Source organism: Ostrinia furnacalis, unplaced genomic scaffold, assembly GCF_004193835.3.
Source record: "Ostrinia furnacalis isolate ACB-3 unplaced genomic scaffold, ASM419383v2 OfSCF7437, whole genome shotgun sequence".
NCBI classification, from domain to species: Eukaryota; Metazoa; Arthropoda; class Insecta; order Lepidoptera; family Crambidae; genus Ostrinia; species Ostrinia furnacalis.
In genome coordinates this window covers 333,001-353,258 of record NW_021137676.1, presented here as the reverse complement: position 1 = coordinate 353,258, position 20,258 = coordinate 333,001, and the positions used below count along the sequence as shown (strand labels likewise).

Below are 20,258 nucleotides of genomic sequence, written 5' to 3'. Positions count from 1 at the left end.
TGCACGACAGGTTTGAACTAGTGTTTCTCGAATCTGGAATCGGTCAGTCCGAAACCGACCCCGATGAGCTATCGCTTTAATTATGTATTAAATATGAACTACCCTAACACTTGGTAACAGTACAAAAGCTATTTTAATCTAACATTTCTTTTTAAAATCCAGCTTTCCCTGCTTTTCCGCTTGAGCGATAGAGACGGCCAGATCCAAAAATATAGGCATCTTGTTCACTCAGACGCTCTTTGTTGAATCCCAATATCACTGCTGATGCGCACGAGTCGATTACTGATAACAGATAACGGATGCATCTCACAGATAACACTAACGTGCTACAGTGAGTGGTGTGCCTAGTTAACCGTGTAGTAATTAATTTGTGTTGTTAATTAATTTCCTATGTGGATTTCGACGTATTAGTTTGTAACGAGAAACTGTTGTTTTCGTGTAAGTCCCTGAATTAAACATAGTTTGACATACTTAACTACTGATATAGTTAATTTGTTATCTGAATTATAAGCTAGATTTCAACTGACTGAATTCTATTAAGTTTTTTGAAACAAATGGACTGTCAAATCTGTTACAAAAGATTTGCTTTAATTATTATTGGAATGGCGATGTTTAATAGAGACAATGATCTGTATATTAAACTGACGGACACGTGGCATGGTGGTTTGCATACCGGACTAAAGAGGAAATTTTAATATAAGAGACTGGTTCAAATCCCTCTAAGTGCAAGTTTAATATAATGAGACCACCATTATAATTTATAATGATACGTGCTATGCATAAAATATGTCATAATTATGTTTATACGCTAACTATTCCTAATCATATAAGTTTGGGGCGCATAATGATTGAGTTATTAGGTTAACATGGTCGTAGATTAATTGTTAAAAATTCGAATATCATTTAGAAATCAAAGAATTCCCCAACTAATACATACTTGAACCATGAATACATTTTCAAAACGTATCATGCGATACCTAAGTACTTGTTATAAAATACTAAATGATTTTATATCTAAACCTTTATTCTTATTTGACGAACCATTCACAACGACAATAGTCCACTTCATATTTCAATGAATGTGTTCAGCAAACAAAAGAAGAAATAATAAAATACGTGTTAGATAAGAAGTGTCATAAATTCTAATTGTTATGATAAGGTGCGTGTAAGATTGAATCCCATCAAAAACAATACTTGTCAAAAAAACCAAGTCTCGCAACTCAGTTGTTCTACGGTAAAAAGTTTTGAGATCCATGTAATACCAAGTCCAGGCCAGGAAATCTTTAACGTTTTACATAAATTATTGACTTGGCCATCGCACTTAATAATTTTATTTACACGTGTTTTCATGCGATGGCCAAGTCAATATATTTATGTAAAACGTTAAAGATTTCCTGGCCTGGACTTGGTATTACATGGATCTCACAACTTTTTACCGTAGAACAACTGAGTTGCGAGACTTGGTTTTTTTGACAAGTATTGTTTTTGATGGGATCTCATTTCTTTTTGTATTTTGTAGACAGCAGTTATGTATCTAGAAAACTGGACCGAAATTGAAAAATTTTACTCGACTTGGCGGTTGCACTACCGTGCCCCCAAATATTTTAGTTTTTCCTTGATTCATACACCAAACACTACTTATATTCCAAATTTGAAGCTTCTAGGTCTGCTAGAAGTGCCTTAGAATTTTGATGATCGGTGAGTCAGTCAGTCAGTCAGTGAGTCAGTGAGTGACAAAATTAAGTAACTTTGACCCGTTATAATTCTTAAACTACTGGTTCAAATTGAATGAAATTTTAAATATACCGTGTCTTTACAATGCCTGCATAGCTAATGAAAATTCAGCCTTCTAGTTTTATCCACAACGAAGTTACAGGCGGTCGAAAATGGCCTGAATTGCTTCGAGAAAAGGATGGTACGGCCGTGCCGCTTTTTTGCTCGACTTGGTGGGGGCACTGCCGTGCCGGCAGATTTGAAAATTTAACTCTTAGGAAAATTCCAACTGAAATTTAATTTTTCCATTCAGAGATCCGTTTCACATTTTGTTAGAGTCAATATCTATCGGCCATGATACCATTGTATATTTTTAAAAGAATTTCGCAAACCTTGGGGGAGGCCTTTGTCCAGCAGTGGACGTCATTTGGCTGAAACGAAAAAGAATTTTACTGTGTTGAATTACCAGTAAAAATACATATCTATTGGAGCAAATTAGCAACTAGTTAACTACTCTACCTTGCTAATTATCTTATCTTTTCATAAATTAAAAGCCTGAAAATTAAACCACACATATTCAACGGCCTTGGCTTCACATAAAACTCAAATACCTCAACAATATTTACCGTTTCATAAAATTGAGCACATTTAAATGTCGCTAGTATAAATAACATACTTTAATCTCCACTAATCCGATGTCTGTACTTAGAGCACTTAATTCTACTGCATTATGTATACAGGGTGTAAAGGACAAATTGGCAAAATGTTATTAAACACTGCGGCACGTTATACAGTTGTTTAAGAGCGAGTTTGCAGCAAGCAAACATGTATAGTCTGATACGTCGTCTGTGCACAGACTATTCCCTGTAATCACTGGGAAAACACTTCCAGTAAAGTCATAAAAACCTGGAACTCTTAGAAAAGTACTGTAGGAGCTCTATGCCTACAACAATGTGCCTTAGATGCCTGCGTACATTATTTTTATCCACCGCAAAACGATGTAAGATAAGAAACTTTCTTCTTTTGTTTTACGAAAATTTAAACAAAAGTAATCTCATTATATCAGTCTAAATGTATTTTTAGCCTTCGGTTTTCATACACCTTGTAGAAGTATTCACGTTTTCACTATTTTTGTTACGTCGACCTTATGTAGAGATCTTTTAAATCCACGCATTTTACGACCTAAGTTTATGGCTGCTCTAAGCCTCTATTTACATTGTTTTTACCATGTCACTATAAAGGTAGATATAAATGAAAACGTAAGTAACTATGGGATTTACATGCAGTTTCTAAAGTAAAAAATAAATAAAAAAACAACATAGTTTTTCATAAAAATTGCAGGTTTATACATATAAAAGTCGGCCGTTTGGTGTAGTGGTTCAGAACGGACTACTATGCCGAGAGGTCCCGGGTTCGATTCCCGGCCGGGCAGAAATTGAAATGATGAATTTTAATTTCTGTCACGGGTCTGGGTGTGACTATGTATAATATTTATGTATTTAAAAAAATAAAAGTATATAAGTAGTATATCCGTTAAGCTAGCACCCATAACACAAGCATTAAGTTGCTTACTTTGGGGCTAGCTGGCGCTGTGTGAAATTGTCCAAAGATTTATTTATTTATTTATTTATTTATTTATTTATTTATTTATATAGTTAAAAGGTTTTAATAAGAATTATGTATTAACATTAAAGGGGATCGAAATAGACAAAATTAAGTATTATATCACAAATGAAATCTTATAAGCAATAAGTCAATACAGTAGGTAACAAACACCTTCATTGATTTTTGCTGCAAAATCCCACTGACAACTTCATGAAATGCCGGTGATCATTTTCATGAGCCGTCATCCGTACATTTCGTGCGAAATCAAATCAAAAGTTAAAATTTACTTTTGAGAAAAGTTATTTTTATTTGTGAACACAAAGCTATATTAAAGGACTCTCAATTAAGATTATTGATAAGTAGTCCACTTGGAAAACAAAGTTCTTTTGACGCAATCGCTTTTCTCAATATCGACTTTGAAAAAAAAATTTCCGATATTAAAGAATCCAGGATGGAGTAAAAGCAGGAATAGGTATTACATATTTTCGCCAACTTATTACTTGCCCTTAAGAATAATATAGCAAGGGGTTAAAATCTCGTATTTTAAAGGGAAATTTCTGCAGCAGATTATTTTCAAAATATTTCACAATTAATTTCCTAGTCTGCATTTACAGTCCGACAGAATATTAGTCAAGGATTTTTTTTCGGGACGGTTTTTTAACAACGTCTTTAAAACAACATACAATAACTTAGACTAGACTGATAGTTGGACTGATAAATGGTCTAGGCTTCTTTCATTGCTTATTTTTTTAAATAAGTCTTTACAGTTACATTATTGCCCCAATAGCGAACACGCCACAAGTCTCTTCATCAAATTCATAGTGTATGACTGTCATAGTCACTGATCTTCTAATTTTTGATTATACAAGATCAACAACCGATTTATTTATTTATAAAACTAGCGACCCGCCCCTGCTTCGTACAGGTACAATTTAAACCTTCGTCTTGAATACTCTATCTACAAAAAAGACCGCATCAAAAACCGTTGCGTAGTTTTAAAGATCTAACCATACATAGAGAGAGACAGATAGGAAAGCGACTTTGTTTATAATATAGTGAAGCTTACAGAAATTCTAAAGCGCTAAATTAATCAGTACATGCACTTCCTTAATAATTTTATTACCAACTAGCTTTCCGCCCGCGGCTTCGCCCGCGTGGAATTTTGTCTGTCACAGAAAAACAATATTTCGCCGTTTAGACCAACCCTACGAAAAACATTTTAAAACCAAAATCAGCCCAGCCGTTCTCGAGTTTTAATCAGACTAACGATACTATTACTTATTCTGTGCTAACGAACATCAATTCATTTTTATTTATATGTATAGATGTATAGATATACTATATTATGAACACAACAGTATGCTATTAGCCAAAGCACTCCTCGAGAAGTTGAAGTTCTGTAGCATCCCGCTCGCAAACATTTACTCACACTTCAGTTACAAACTACCCACAAACCGCCCCTCTCATATCCAAGTCAGTGTGTAGCTCAATATGTAGCTTACACAAACAAGTTTATACTTTACACTATACAGGATATGGTCGTGAAAGACTTAGGCTGGGTTGCACCATCTTATTTTAACTTTGACAAACGTCAAAAATCTGTCAAACTCCATACAAAAAGCACCGGTTATCGTCAAAGTTACCGTTAAAGTTAGGTGGTGCAACTCAGCTTTAATAAACTTAATTATAGACAACCTTCCTTGCGGATCACGAGATATGCTATAGGTACATACAATTATTTATCCGACGGATTAAAAGATGAAATGACAATGAAAATATGTTTGCAATTTGCAACAAAGTAAATTGGCCTTAAAAATAAAATCTTTATAATCCAGTGAAAGTTACAATCTATTTAAATAGCGCAAACAATTAAATGATCCTTTGTAAGGATAATCAAGTGCAACGTCACGTGCTATGAGAGTGACTTATCACTAAAAGTACAGAACTATAATTCTCTCAAGTGTAACTTTTTATTTATAACTGATAAAATACGTTCTAATTTGTATTGATTTTTACAAAAATATTTTGATAAATCAGTAATAGTTAACATTAATCATTTGTTACGATGTCGTCGGTCCACCTTGTAGTTAGACGTCACACGCTGCGTTTTCAGGTACGGTATTGCGGTCCAGGGAAGCGCTGGACGCAGGCCGCTACCAATCAATCAACGTGGAAAGCATTGGGGGAGGCCTATGTTCAGCAGTGAAATGATGATGATGAATCATTTGTTCAAAATCAAACGCATACCTATGACGTGTAGGTAATATGAAGCAAATACGTATTAACATGTGATTTTATTACAAACAACTAAAGTATTTGACATTGAATGAAATTGGCGTGCCTTTGAAAGGATAATAGTCTCAATTTTTCTATTTACACCATTCAGTTACGTGCGTGTGTCTCTAAATTAATCAATGAGTCGATTTGTCTTCGGAGAACAATACGTGTTGGTACTCGGGGCAATCGTTCGTCAATGGTTTGCAATTGTGTTTGACGCAAATTTATGATGCCAATAAAAAAGATCGACGTTTTAAACTAGTCCCAAAACAGTCTAGACAGCTGCATTGAAAGTGGGAAAAGTATCTTAGAATAATATGAATGAAAAAAGCTAAAGAAAAACTGTTGGGAAATGTTTTTGGAATGCAAAGTACTGAAAAACAAAAACAAATCTGTTAAAGCATGCTAATTGCTATCAAGGGCTTAGCTCAAAGAGAAAAGTGCGGCTACTTTGCTCTTTAAAAGTACTTATTTAAATAGTTTTTTGTTTCTTTCTCGATTTCCACGAAGAAGATTCTTATAAAAGTAAAAGCTGAAGGTGGATCCACTCGTACAGCTTCGTTAAGGTTTACTAGTTTTCAACCGACTTCAAAAAAAGGAGGAGGTTCTCAATTCGACCCGTATGTTTTTTTTTCTGTTTGTTACGCGATAACTCCGTCAATTATGAACCGATTTGAACAAATCTTTTTTCGGCGTATAGGTAATACCTCAAGGGTGGTCCCATTTAAATTTAATAATAAAAAACACAACCCTCAAGGGTGGAAAATTGGGGATGAACTTTTTTATACGCAATATCTCCAATTTGAACGATAATTTTTATGTTGAATAGGTATTATCAAAAGGGTGGTTTCATGCGAATTTGAAGAAAACATTTCACCCCCAAGGGTGGAAAATTGGGGATGAACTTTTTATACGCAATATCTCCGCCGATTTATGAACCAATTTGAACGATTATTTTTTTGTTGAATAGGTATTATCAATTTTTTTTAATTTTTAGTTTTTTTTGTGTTCATGCATTTGAAGTCGGTTATATCTTTTTTTTAAAGTTATCAAAGTACTTTACTTGCTCTTATAAATTTGTGTGAAATGAGTTGATACAGGGAAGTTGTGCCTCGATAAATCATTTAAACTTTTATGTAATTCCATTCCATCGTGTCGTAATCAACCGTACTCTGCAGGGTTTAATACATCATCGGAAGACTGTCATAAATTTAAAAGTCCAACAGCGGGTATTGCGCTTATTGAGGTCCGATCTCGATTACAAAATGGCATGTTTATTATTTACACGTGCCTTCTTACATTTAACACGTAATATCCATGATTCAGTGTATTCTCACGGCTTGATAGCCGTGTAAGAGTTACTCGTATTTCGTAATGAGATATCGTTCCGACCATAATAAGTGGCATTTATTGCAATCTCCGTGTTTCGGGTGGCAGTAAATGCTGGTCACAAATATAAGTTGGTATAATTCCTTTAGCTTGGAAAGGCGCCAGAAGATTGGCGTCTTGATAACACCTGACAGTAAGGTTTGGGGTTGTAGAGTGGCATTTGTGGCAGATTTAATTTCCTGATCGCTGCGCTACGTCTCTACGGTGCAGCGGTGCAAGATTTATAAGTATATTTTAATATATCCTTGGACATTTACCTAGCGGCAACGTACCGTCTAAAGTTGAACTAAGCAAAATCTAATTATAATAGAGTAATTCGCGTTTTTACTATAAACGCCTTATTTTTAAGTGTCTCCAATGAAAACAAAATTCCTGTTAGGGGTCACTTAAAAATTAGGGAATGATGGTGAAAACGGGCATATAACACTTAAAATTCTAGCCACAAGTACCTACTCTCCCATTAGTTTTAACATGTAATTTATCTCTAGGGTAGAAGTTTCTCCATCGGTTTTCCCTATCTGCATTTGGCCAACGGGTCCTATATTACACTGTTTTTAACCACACACGGAGCTCTATCCTTCAATGTTTATGTAAATGAAATATTTTTACAGGTAAAACCAATCCAGTTGGTGGTCATGTACGGATGAAGTCAACACAAAAACACAAAATAACACTTATTAGAAAGCAAAGCGGGACAGGAAAATATTAAGAAATGGAAAAGGAAAAGCCCACAGCCCCGCCACTCAGAGATGTGGACGCCTACAGTTCCAAGTAAGTACTTTGGAAGCACTTATAGAACCGCTTTGAGATAAGACAAGAACTTACATGCTCTGCCGACAGCATATCAGAAATAATTATAATATAATATTGACTTTGTATATTGTGTTAATCACATTCACCAAATCATGAGGTAATTATTCATAATTTTGCAATTTATCACATTAACCGTAACACTTATATCTACCTCTATGACATTAATGAAATATTTTTTTGACTAATCTATTATATTTAAATGTAATGTAAATTTTTTTTCTGCGATTTCTCTGACATTATTTAAGTAAATAATTATTTTTAACTAAATTAATATTGATAAGTTTAATTTATAATTTTGCATGCCAAAATGTGGAAGATTGAGATACTAAAATACCTATAACACCCAGTTTTAATACCCATGTTCGCAAATTAAATATATTTGACTTGATTTGAATATTTTTGTTGCGAAACAGCACATATTAAAACTACACAAAATGTAACTACGAAAAAAGCTTTACTGTATGTCAAAAGATTTATAATAAATAATATCGTTATTTTCCATCGTTAGATATCATTGTTTTTATTAAAATTAAGCTTTCTTTACCGCAATAATTAACAATCATAAATTTTCAAGCAACAAATTGGCAATTATTCCTTGGATAATGCCTATTTCAGAACAATAAATAGCTTTCGCCCTTTTAATTTAACTTCATTTCTCTAAATGCGTTCGTGCTTTACAACGTTAATTTAAAACAATGTAAGTTATTGTTTTATTTTAATAGTTAGCAACCATTTTCTAATAGTCGATTCTAGAGAAAAGTTTCCATTAAAGTTGTCTCCTGTTTGTATGCCTTTTTTTAATTATTAGAAAGAAAGAAAATAATTTGATTCGGTAACAAAAGACATACACATAATTAATTTAGAAAAGAAATTAAATGATATATGTAGTTGCCAAAAAGGCTCACCCACTCAGTACCATCTTGACAGTGTAACTGGCAAGAGACTGATTTTCAGTGGGTGCATTTTATGCAGGGGTTTACAATAATTAATTACAAAAATAAAAATGAAATCATTAATTAATCAAATGAATCCGTCTCGTTAGGATAGAGGAAAGGAATCTTTGTTTTGCGATTGTTTGTGATGTAGTGAGATACTAAGGTGGAGATTACAAGAGGTTGTTAACCTTTTTTATTGAATTTATCGTATAGGTATGTTAAGCTTGTTACCAAGTCGTGGGTGTTGTGCGTGAGGTCAATGCTTTTTCGACACCATAACATCATATTTTAGGGTTAAAAGGATATGTTAAAGGAAATGTAATAATAGAATATTGGGTTTTATTAAGTTTACTCGGGTTCGCATCGTTTGAATCTGGATAGAAACAAATCAGAAGCGCTTTTGTGGCCTTTCAAACGTTTGAAAAATAAAGACCCAAACCGTTATTTTGTACGCTTGTACAGTCGACTTCATAAATATATTGCCATTGCCAATGTTTCAAAATATTGTTAGCGTTAATTATTCAAAATATTCAACTATTCATAAACACGTTTCAAAATATTGGCACTGCCAATATATTTATACTCTAATATATACTCGGCTGTACCTATGATGTTGTTTCCATTTCAATAATGGCAAATAGTAGTGCGACTTCCACTTGGCCAGGTTTTTATTTCCAAGTTATGTAAAAGATATCGACACTCAAACAAAATGTTCTCGGGATAATGTCGTAAGCGAATATCATTTGCGTATACGCGGCTAACACACCATATCTATGTCTCGATCTGTTTTAATTATACCAGTTTCTCTCCATTTTATGCTTGGAAATTACAACAGTCAGGATGGGGTTTCACTTTTAATTGCTGATTATGAATATTTTTTTACGTCCACTTACTATAATGTGCTGATTAGCTCCAAGTGTCCTACTCCATTTGAATATTAAGTGAGGAACTTGCGATCGATACCCTGTATAAACTGCACTAGTTTTCGAGTCGATTCCAGCTGATGTGGTTAGTTAGTGCAGTAAGTAGTTTCTGCGGTTTTTGCATACGAGTCATAGAATTCCAAATGAGATGAGGCTCAAAATATACATCACTACATAGGGTAAACCGACAGTCATTGGACGCTGCCAGTCATTGGACAAAACAACCCTTAAATTTTCTTAAAATGAATATTCCTTCAAATACAATGAATATTCCTTCAAAAAACACCCTTTTATCTCCATCAGTCGGAATCTCTGTTGTTGAAATAGAAATGCTATTTTTAATTTAGTAAAGAACTGTCCAATAACTTTCTTAAATGTCCAATGACTGGCAGTTTACCCTAGTATAAAACAAAGTTGCTTTCCGCTGCATGCCCCTATGTGTGCTTAGATCTTTAAAACGCAATGGATTTTGATGCGGTTTTTTTAATAGATAGAGTGATTCAAGAGGATGGTTTATATGTATACTTAGCACCCGTGCGAAGCCGGGGCGGGTCACTAGTTTCATTATCTTTGTCTGCGAAATTGTTAAATACGGTCTAGGTATTTAAGTCGTCTCATTCACAAGTCTATTTATTATTTATTTGCCATAATCAACGCAGCTTACTACAACATACCTATCATGAGCATGTCTCTTAAGGCTTATGGATATTACAAAACAATGCTAAATACTCTAGTATTACTTCAAGTAATAAAAAAATACAATTATAGACAGAATCTATGCTTGCCTTTGAATTGAGATTTAAGCGTAATGTAACACAGTATTATTTACGTAAGATCAACGAAGTCATCATTCTCGGTAATAAACACCCATCTGAGCAGTTACCATGACTGTTAATCTGATGGCAAATTTCCACAATCGTAATAATGGAGAGAACTTCATAATGGAAGGAGATCGAGTAGGCTTTATTGTGTACGTTCACTTTCAGGAAAGGTACAAAAAACAGTTGTGAAAATCTATCTCGTGCTGAAACTTTAGCACAAATGTATGAGGTATGAACCCAAAAATTCTGACATAACGTAACCTCGCAGGGTTACTTACTCTATTAAGCTTCATTCTATCCTGTGTACTCGTTATTTGAAATAGTATCTCAGTCGAGCCAGTCGACACTCCTACGTAGCGTATGCAAGCCTCCCACTTAGACACCAACGATCTGGTGAAGGGCAGCACCTAGATGCAGGCAGCGCAGGACCAGTCGTCATGGAAATCCTTAGGGGAGGCCTTTGACCAGCAGTTGACGTCATTAGCATAAAACATACGAACTACCTATACCTACTTTATACATTTCTATTGCGGCAAGATAAACGGACGTAAACAAAACCACAAAACTGCCATCAACCGGGCCATTACCCACGGTGGCATGTTGCAGCCATGATAGGCATGCGATGCACGCCATTCTGAAACATTCAACCAAGCAATAAATAAAATAAACGCGTCGTCTGTGTGTCCGAAGCTCAATTATAAATGTAGTTTATTTACAACAATATACATTTAACACAGACAAACAATGGGAAAATCAGCACTCTCGTGCTGATGATCGAATGCCTTCATAAGAAATACATAATCATAAATTGTTATACTTACTGAAATAGCTTCGTGAAAATAATAACAACGAACATTACTAATGAAGCTAACCCGTAAAAATATCACTTTACTTTTCACTTTTACATAAACAAACTCATAAAACAAAACAAAGCAAATTGAATAATAATAACGTCTAACTCCACACGGTAGAAACTCATTACAATGTTATAATATTACATCTCATAGTCGGACTCGCCATTGTGAAAATTATATTACAGATTTATTCATAGAGAAAACTAAAATTAGAGAGATGATTTAATTAAAATGTGTAAACACAAGGTAACAGGTTGGACTCGGAAGCTAAAGGATGTTCAAAATACGAAAATTATAATTTTATTCAAACCAGCTTTTCAATATTATAAAAACAGCGGAAAAGCAATCGCATCATGTTTCATACCTAGTGCCTAGTAGTAGTAGGTTTCGGTGAACCGAGGTGGAAATGACAAATAAACGCCAAATGAACTGTTTGTTTGTTTAGTTTTCACGCCTGAAGCACTTAAGCGATTTGGACGAATTTTGGACACACAACCCATTTGAGGTCTTTGCAAAAAAGCTTGCGTGGGAGATGAAACATTTAAAATTTTTTGACTTATTACATAAATACTGACTAAAAGAGCTTTGGAATTCACGTTCAGAAGTATTCGTTACAAAAAGCTCCTTTTTGTATCGAATTCTTGCTATTTATATTAAAGCCTTTAAATGGATTCCACCACGCTTAGAATACAAGATTTATTCAAATTTTCACGCGCAACTCTTCAGAATTAAATCAGCAAAGCTACTTACTGCATATTACCGATCAATTTACATGTCAATGTGTCATTGAATGATGCAATAAAAAATACACATGTCATCACATGGATCGATTGGGGTCAAATCGGAGACACTTCAGACCAGCGGGAGAGGACAAGTGGTATAACCTATATGTGATCAATAGCAACATAGTAAGCACTTGAACGGTGCGTATTAAAGGAGACATCAAATAGATTCGCTGTCAGAATCGAGGCTCAGTCATTCGATTATGTAGGTAAAGACGTAAAGTTTTTGAAAAGTAGAGTCGTCCTTACCCTTAAAATTTAATAAAACAGCCCAGAATCAGAGATTATTTACGGCGACGATAAGTTTAAAGTATTATAGCAAACAATAGGACCGCAATCACACTTGACATGATAAGTGATAAGGTCTTTGTGGAAATCCTTGGGGGAGGCCTTTGTCCAGCAGTGGACGTCTTTCGGCTGAAACGAACGAACGAACGATGATAAGTGTAGATAAAGCTTAGCGTCTGCCCAGTAAATTCTATTCATACTTAAAATACGTAAAAGAGGCCAAAGTATTAGTTTCCTGCAGTCGTCTAGCCATCTAAATTATTTAACAAACTTTTTACAGACAGTCTGAGTGATAAGCAGGATTTGCTTATGATCTTAACTAAACATTTTCTTGCACTCTTTAATACAGCTCAGACACATGATAATATTACGTAAATCCACTTTGTAGATACCAAAACCTTTTATTTTAATGCACATGTTATCACAAAATTGACATAATCTGAATCTGGTAACGTGTTAGCGGGATTACACGACGGGCCTGTCTTGTCTAGATATAAGTTTAACAATGTATTTTCGCACTAATTGAATATTCCGTTTCAGGGTAGAATTGGCGTACAATGGATCGAGAGAAGACTTGGACCCATATGTACCCTCCGACCACAGACCCCTCAGCTCGAGTACATCGTAAGTTTCAATTTAACTTTTATTTAAAAATAGCACCCAAAATTGGAAACCTTAAGCACATTCATTGGATTGAGATGAATAGATCAGTAGGATTTAATTTTTAAGCAAATCACAGACTTCAATCGATGCAAACTTGATAAAGTTAATTCTTTAATCCTTCAACTTCGTACTCCTATGTTCTTCTAATTTCTTTGTGGGTCCAATGACAGTTTAACTCTCCCCCGGGACAAACTTGACCTTCACTGGTAGGGTTTTCATTGGCGGTCAAGCTGTTGATTCTGGCTACACAGGAGTTGCAGCGATGGGAACGAGAGGTGGGAATAGTCCCGTGACTAAATAAATAAATAAAACATTAATTATATTTACTTACATTAACACTGCGTAATGTGTCTTAATTAAGTGTGGAGCCAGTTATTGTAATTATCACACCGATTACCTTACGCCAAATTGAACACAGGCGAAAACAGTCTGTACATTTTTTCTTCCAATGAAAGTATTCATTAAAACAAGACAATAAAGTGGATGCTAAATCTTTTCCGAAATGATTTTGAAATTGACCCCATTGGATTTAACACACAAGTAACAAAATACAATACAAAAATGTACTCTTTTTCAGTGATTCATCAGAGATCTTTAAAACAAATTAGAAAACGTAGGCTGGGTTGCACCATTTTACTTTAACTTTGACAAACGTCAAAAATCTGTCAAACTTCATACACAAAACACCGGTTATCGTTAAAGTTACGGTCAAAATTAGGTGGTGGAACTCAGCCTAAAGTTTAAAAAGTGTTCTTAACGAAGTCAGAAGTCTAAACGTAGAATTGAGTTCGATTGATCCAAGATTGCTCGATTGAAAATAATTGTTTGAAAGTGATTGCCCGAATCGAATTCGATAAAGTTAAAATCAACATGGTATCACCAGCAAAATCTTGGTTCAAGCACAAAGACCTTATTCTTAGGGTCATAAAACTTAACTAACCTTGTCAAATTATCTACTAATATTTTGTTAATTTACTAAGAACAGAAAATTAATTTCATGTCAATGAAAATTTTATTACGTATACGGTACAATGACTCGTGTACTCGTGTAGTCTATTAATAATTTCAATTCAAGTAACACATGCTCACTCTATGTGGTATATTTTGATTCCTGTTTGTGACAATTTTTATAGAGTATGTTTTATAATGGGCTTCAATCTCGCAACATTCATTTCATATTTTACTATCGTATCATTTTATAAAGGATGTGGACAATCTGTTCTATGTACATACTTTCATCATTTTATTTGTCCATGCGATCATTTCAGAGTGTGTAAAAGGAAAGGCTATAGCTAAATATACTTCGAGTTCGTTCCCTTAAAGTCACGGCGCACGGTGGTCCCGATTTAATAAAACATGGACATTGATGCTAGAAGCACGAATTTTTTTTTGATGGTTACTGCTATGATAACTAATAAGGCAAAAAAATATTACAATCCTACGACGTCTATTTCGTAGTAAAAAAAAATATATACATATTTTTTGTATGGAAGAAATTACGTTTCTGTCAATTTTTCGAAATTCTTTAACGATGTCAAAATGCCGATCACACATGTTATAAAATAAGTGATTCTGAGTATTTCATGCGAAGATACTTGTCACTTATCTCTGCGTACTTTTGAGTTATCGAGGGTTGAAAAATCGATTTTTTTATATTAAATATTTCCACGAAAAATTGCCAGAATTACAATATGGTGTATAAGGGACACCTTTGATGACACATAACAACGACTCGCACTCGCGCGCGCTCGTATGCATCAACTTTTACTAAAATAAAAAAAAACATTAAGGGAAATATTTAATACAACGTTGTATGTATAGGTCCGCTGGCCGTCAAAAAGTAGCTTATACGAGAGGTTGCCCAATTTACAATATGTCCATCATTGATAACTCACACAAATATCATCTCTCTCTGAAGGATAACAAGTTTTTTTTGTTTCCAGAAGCTTTTGATAGGATGGAAGCCCATAAATACTCTCTGAAGCGAGAATGAATCTCAAATTGCGATATTGCCATTTTGACAAATTACATGATGTAACTAGCGCTAACGTTTATCTTCAGGTAGACACAGTTTTAAGTTAAAAGATTGTCTACTATTTCACACTGTTTTTCGTTTTGGAACAGTTCTTTGATTATAGGTAGTCGCTAATTTCGTTTTGTTAGACTCTTTCAGTTTAGCACATAAAGCGTAAACTAATTCCTCCTCAGAATGATCTAAAAGTGTTAGAGAGCGCCTCTTCTTCTGCAGAAGAAGAATTTTGCATAAATCTTCAAAAGGTTTTTTATTTATACCAGAAGTCGATGGTTGCACATCTACTTCCGCAGTCTCATCAACTGGAGCGTCTTCCTCGGTGTTAACGTTGTCTATGCGTTGTGTTAACTCGGTAAAAAACATTGTTTAAATCTATATTTTTACAATTCGGCCAGACAATTTCAGAGTCTAGCCAATGCGAATTCTGGTGCAAAAATGTCTTTTGGGCTCTGCTGGAAGCAGACCATATCTTCTTTGATATATTTCTTGTAAAATTACGACTTAATGATTTGATAATTACTCAAATCTTCGGAAGACAATTCAATGCCAATACGTTCGTCATTTTAGTCTGAAATGGTCTGGCCGAAATGTAAAAATATAGATTTAAAAAATGTTTTTTACCGAGTTAACACAACGCATAGACAACGTTAACACCGAGGAAGACGCTCCAGTTGATGAGACTGCGGAAGTAGATGTGCAACCATCGACTTCTGGTATAAATAAAAAACCTTTTGAAGATTTATGCAAAATTCTTCTTCTGCAGAAGAAGAGGCGCTCTCTAACACTTTTAGATCATTCTGAGGAGGAATTAGTTTACGCTTTATGTGCTAAACTGAAAGAGTCTAACAAAACGAAATTAGCGACTACCTATAATCAAAGAACTGTTCCAAAACGAAGAACAGTGTGAAATAGTAGACAATCTTTTAACTTAAAACTGTGTCTACCTGAAGATAAACGTTAGCGCTAGTTACATCATGTAATTTGTCAAAATGGCAATATCGCAATTTGAGATTCATTCTCGCTTCAGAGAGTATTTATGGGCTTCCATCCTATCAAGAGCTTCTGGAAACAAAAAAAACTTGTTATCCTTCAGAGAGAGACGATATTTGTGTGAGTTATCAATGATGGACATATTGTAAATTGGGCAACCTCTCGTATAAGCTACTTTTTGACGGCCAGCGGACCTATACATACAACGTTGTATTAAGTATTTCCCTTAATTTTTTATTTTATTTTATTAAAAGCTGATGCATACGAGCGCGCGCGAGTGCGAGTCGTTGTTATGTGTCATCAAAGGTGTCCCTTATACACCATATTGTAATTTTGGCAATTTTTCGTGGAAATATTTAATATAAAAAAATCGATTTTTCAACCCTCGATAACTCAAAAGTACGCAGAGATAAGTGACAAGTATCTTCGCATGAAATACTCAGAATCACTTGTTTTATAACATGTGTGATCGGCATTTTGACATCGTTAAAGAATTTCGAAAAATTGACAGAAACGTAATTTCTTCCATACAAAAAATATGTATATATTTTTTTTTACTACGAAATAGACGTCGTAGGATTGTAATATTTTTTTGCCTTATTAGTTATCATAGCAGTAACCATCAAAAAAATTTTCGTGCCTCTAGCATCAATGTCCATGTTTTATTAAATCGGGACCACTGTGCGGCGCCGCGTCGTCCATTGAAGTATCTGTGGGGTGAGAACCCCTACAAGCACGTTGCGGAGGGGTGTCTAGTGAAATTCGCATTCACCGATAGATGGCGTTGTGCTGACTTAGCTCGCGATATCGAAGAATTTTTTGGGATCTTGAATTGGAGTACCTCATATTTTAACGTCACTTAGAATAAGAGGTAGTGGTTTTTCGATAATGCTTGGTAGTTACTTATAAACATGTAGGCTTTTTGATCTTTAGGTAGGGTTTTTAGTCTTAGGGTAGGATTTTAGTCTTAAGAGTAGGCTTTATCTTAAGAGTAGGCTTTTATCTTTATAAGTGACGCAATTTCAATGCATAATTGATTAATCGTACCTGCATAAATTATTTTTGGAAGCTGCTTCGAAACCTTCCGTAAAGGATGTCGAAGTGGCTTAATATATTAACAATGCTCCATGGATCCATTGTGCCCGTGGTGAAAGAGTGGAATTCATTGATTCCTAAAAAGACATTGAATGAATCTTTGAGTGAATGATAGTTCCGAGACTTAAACAATGCGATTAGTCTTTACTTTTGCTTTCTATTGCCGTATTAGATTGTTTTGTAATAAACACTTTACACAGTACCACAGAATAATAATAAGTACTACAGTACTAATTCAGAAATTATTAATGAAAGCATATACGAATGCTTATTGTATGCTCTGACTAAAATCTGAAAATTTCAATAATTTAGGGTCTTAATTTTAAATAGTATTAAAATGATAATAGACTACTTGTAGATTCGTTGTAGATAGTCAAAGATAATTTTGACTAGTGCGCTTGTGTGTGATTTTTTTTTATGCACTACGAGGAAGCTCTTGGCCTGTATCTCACCTGATGGTAAGTGACGATCAGGCCGAAGGTGGAAGCGAGCTTCACCCGGAATCCTCAACCACGGAGGAACTGGCTATCTTACCTCTAACTGCCGGAACACAATAATGCTGTTAACATTGTTGTTATGGCGACAGACTTAGGTAAGATGGTGGTAGCTAGCCAGGCGGACTTAGAACAAGCCCTACCACCAACCAAACCGAACAGAAAAATCTGCCCCCACTGGGAATCGAACCCGGGACCTCTGCGTCTGAAGCAGGTGGTCTTACCACTAGACCACAGAGGCGGCTTTTTTCTTAGATGTGTATTAATAAATTGTTATTTCTTTGCTTTCCAGGAGTTTCGGCGCGTTGGCCCATCTCTTAAAAGCCTCCCTGGGTTCGGGGGTGTTGGCCATGCCGCTGGCCTTCAAGAACGCGGGGCTCGTGGTGGGCTCCGTGGGCACCATCGTCATTGGCTTCATTTGCGCACACGTCGTACATATACTGGTAAGATTACAGAATTTTTTGGATCGATTTCACTTTAATATTAGTTGACGATGCCAAATTACGTCTATGTTTGGTAAAATAATTAACTTTAAAAAAAAAACCGACTTCAAATGCGTGAACACAAAAAAAAACTAAAAATTAAAAATATTGCGTATAAAAAAGTTCATCCCCAATTTTCCACCCTTGGGGGTGAAATATTTTCTTCAAATTCGCATGAAACCACCCTTTTGATAATACCTATTCAACAAAAAAATAATCAGTCAAATTGATTTATAATCGGCGGAGATATTGCGTATAAAAAAGTTCATCCCCAATTTTCCACCCTTGGGGGTTGTTTTTTCTATTATTAAATTTAAATGGGACCACGCTTGAGGTATTACCTATACGCCGAAAAAAGATTTGTTCAAATCGGTTCATAATTGGCGGAGTTATCGCGTAACAAACATAGAAAAAAAAAAACATACGGGTCGAATTGAGAACCTCCTCCTTTTTTGAAGTCGGTTGATTACTGAATTTTTGTGATCGATCTATTTCGGTGAAAATTAAGTGCCTATAGGCCTGATTTTATTCGATAATAACTCCTGGTATAACTTACACATTGACAGACCTACAGGACTGCCATTGTACGGAAATGTTACTGATTATAATTAACTTTTTNTAAAATAAGACAGTTTCAGTATGGGAAATATGTCAAAACTGACAATTTATTCTGAGATTAATATTTACTCTTGTTTAGTCGAATCCACCCTAAATGTATTTGTTTGATAAAATAGTAATTGGAACTTGAATTATTATGAAAGTGTAATGGTTTTAGCAGTTTTCTTTTGACTCGGATTGTTAAAAATTACATTTTCAAGCCTCAATTGAACCTTTGAATAATTTATTTTGATGTAGTAGAGACAAGAGAAAAACAATAATAATCATTAGGGGGATGAAATAGAAGAAGAAAGCTCGTATGGGGAAACAATAATTTGGTTAGGGACCTGAAATGTATAAAATATGAAATTTTAGAGTGAGAAAAAAAGATGTTTCGGAAAAGTTAACATGTTATAACATGTTTAAAGGTATAGACTGAAAATGGATTGTAAAATGAACTCTTATAAAGCCTATAGTGGCATTTGGTTCAGTTTCTGCTACCTCTAGTGATATTTACAGCTATGAGCTGATACGGAAGCAATAATAGAACTTAAAACCACTATCTGAACCCCTAAAGCGCTACTATACAGGTAAAAGTTGCAAAATAGGCTGCTATTTCCACTAATGTGCTAGTCCTATAGGACCGTGTTTCGCCTTGTGCGTGATAAATACTCGATATTGACGAGGACAAAGCTGCAAGCATATATTCGGTAGAGATACATCACCAACACGGTACCTAAGCTACGTCCCTTTCAAATTTCAAGTGCCTACGTATAGCCGTTTAGGATGTGCGTTGATATGTCACTAAGTCAGTCAGTTTCTCCTTTTATACATTTAGATTATTTATTATGACCCACATAATGAAAATAGCAGCAGTTGAATGCTCACTTAATAAAGAGCATAATATTCCTAAAAATGAGCATCCTGTATGTGACAGTAGATACCATTTTTAGTATATTAGATCTTTGATAACGTGTCACTGACATTTCAGTCAGCACAATCCAATAAACGCTATTCCTGAATTTGTCAGCTCCAAATGTTTAATTTGATAATTGTTACAGAGTTTGTTGTAATTCACTTAGGACTAAATTAGCATTTTCAAAATACTGAAACTACAAAGCCTAATTTCTTAAACTCAGGCGTCTCATCGTAGAACGTGAAAAAGTAAAATCATCATTAACACAGACTCTAATTAAGATCGAGAATGATCCAAAGTAAATCAAATAAGGCCGGCAAAAACCCTCATAATAATAAAGCCTTGTTTGCTAGACAAAATTTATCTGCAACGCGAACGTCATTTGCATTAAATATTATCGTAATAGAGTTCGAATCAGAGGGTTCAAAAAATCTTGAAATAGAAACCCTTTTTCTTCATACAGTTTTTATTCTCTAAGGTTCACGAACTGCACAAAGGTGTTCATAAGTAACTACGAGTAAGTCTTTTCTTAATATAATTCGAGTAATTCACTTCAAGGCGATTTTCAAGTAAACTTCTTTCAAATTTT

The 20,258-nt window shown here is 34.7% G+C and overlaps 1 protein-coding gene across 2 annotated transcripts in view; it reads left to right on the top strand.

The window, feature by feature from the left end:
- LOC114364477 (proton-coupled amino acid transporter-like protein CG1139) overlaps positions 1-20,258 on the top strand; it is a 52,633-nt gene that overhangs the window by 21,171 nt on the left and 11,204 nt on the right. The window contains exons 1-4 of one of the 2 annotated variants that reach the window (XM_028320649.1): positions 340-438; positions 7,596-7,755; positions 12,941-13,024; positions 17,967-18,117. In XM_028320649.1, coding sequence (XP_028176450.1) covers positions 7,697-7,755; positions 12,941-13,024; positions 17,967-18,117 — 294 coding nt within the window. In that variant the 5' untranslated portion in view covers positions 340-438; positions 7,596-7,696. Of the gene's footprint in view, positions 1-339; positions 439-7,595; positions 7,756-12,940; positions 13,025-17,966; positions 18,118-20,258 lie in introns of those variants that run through there. The other variant, XM_028320648.1, reaches the window with a different exon arrangement.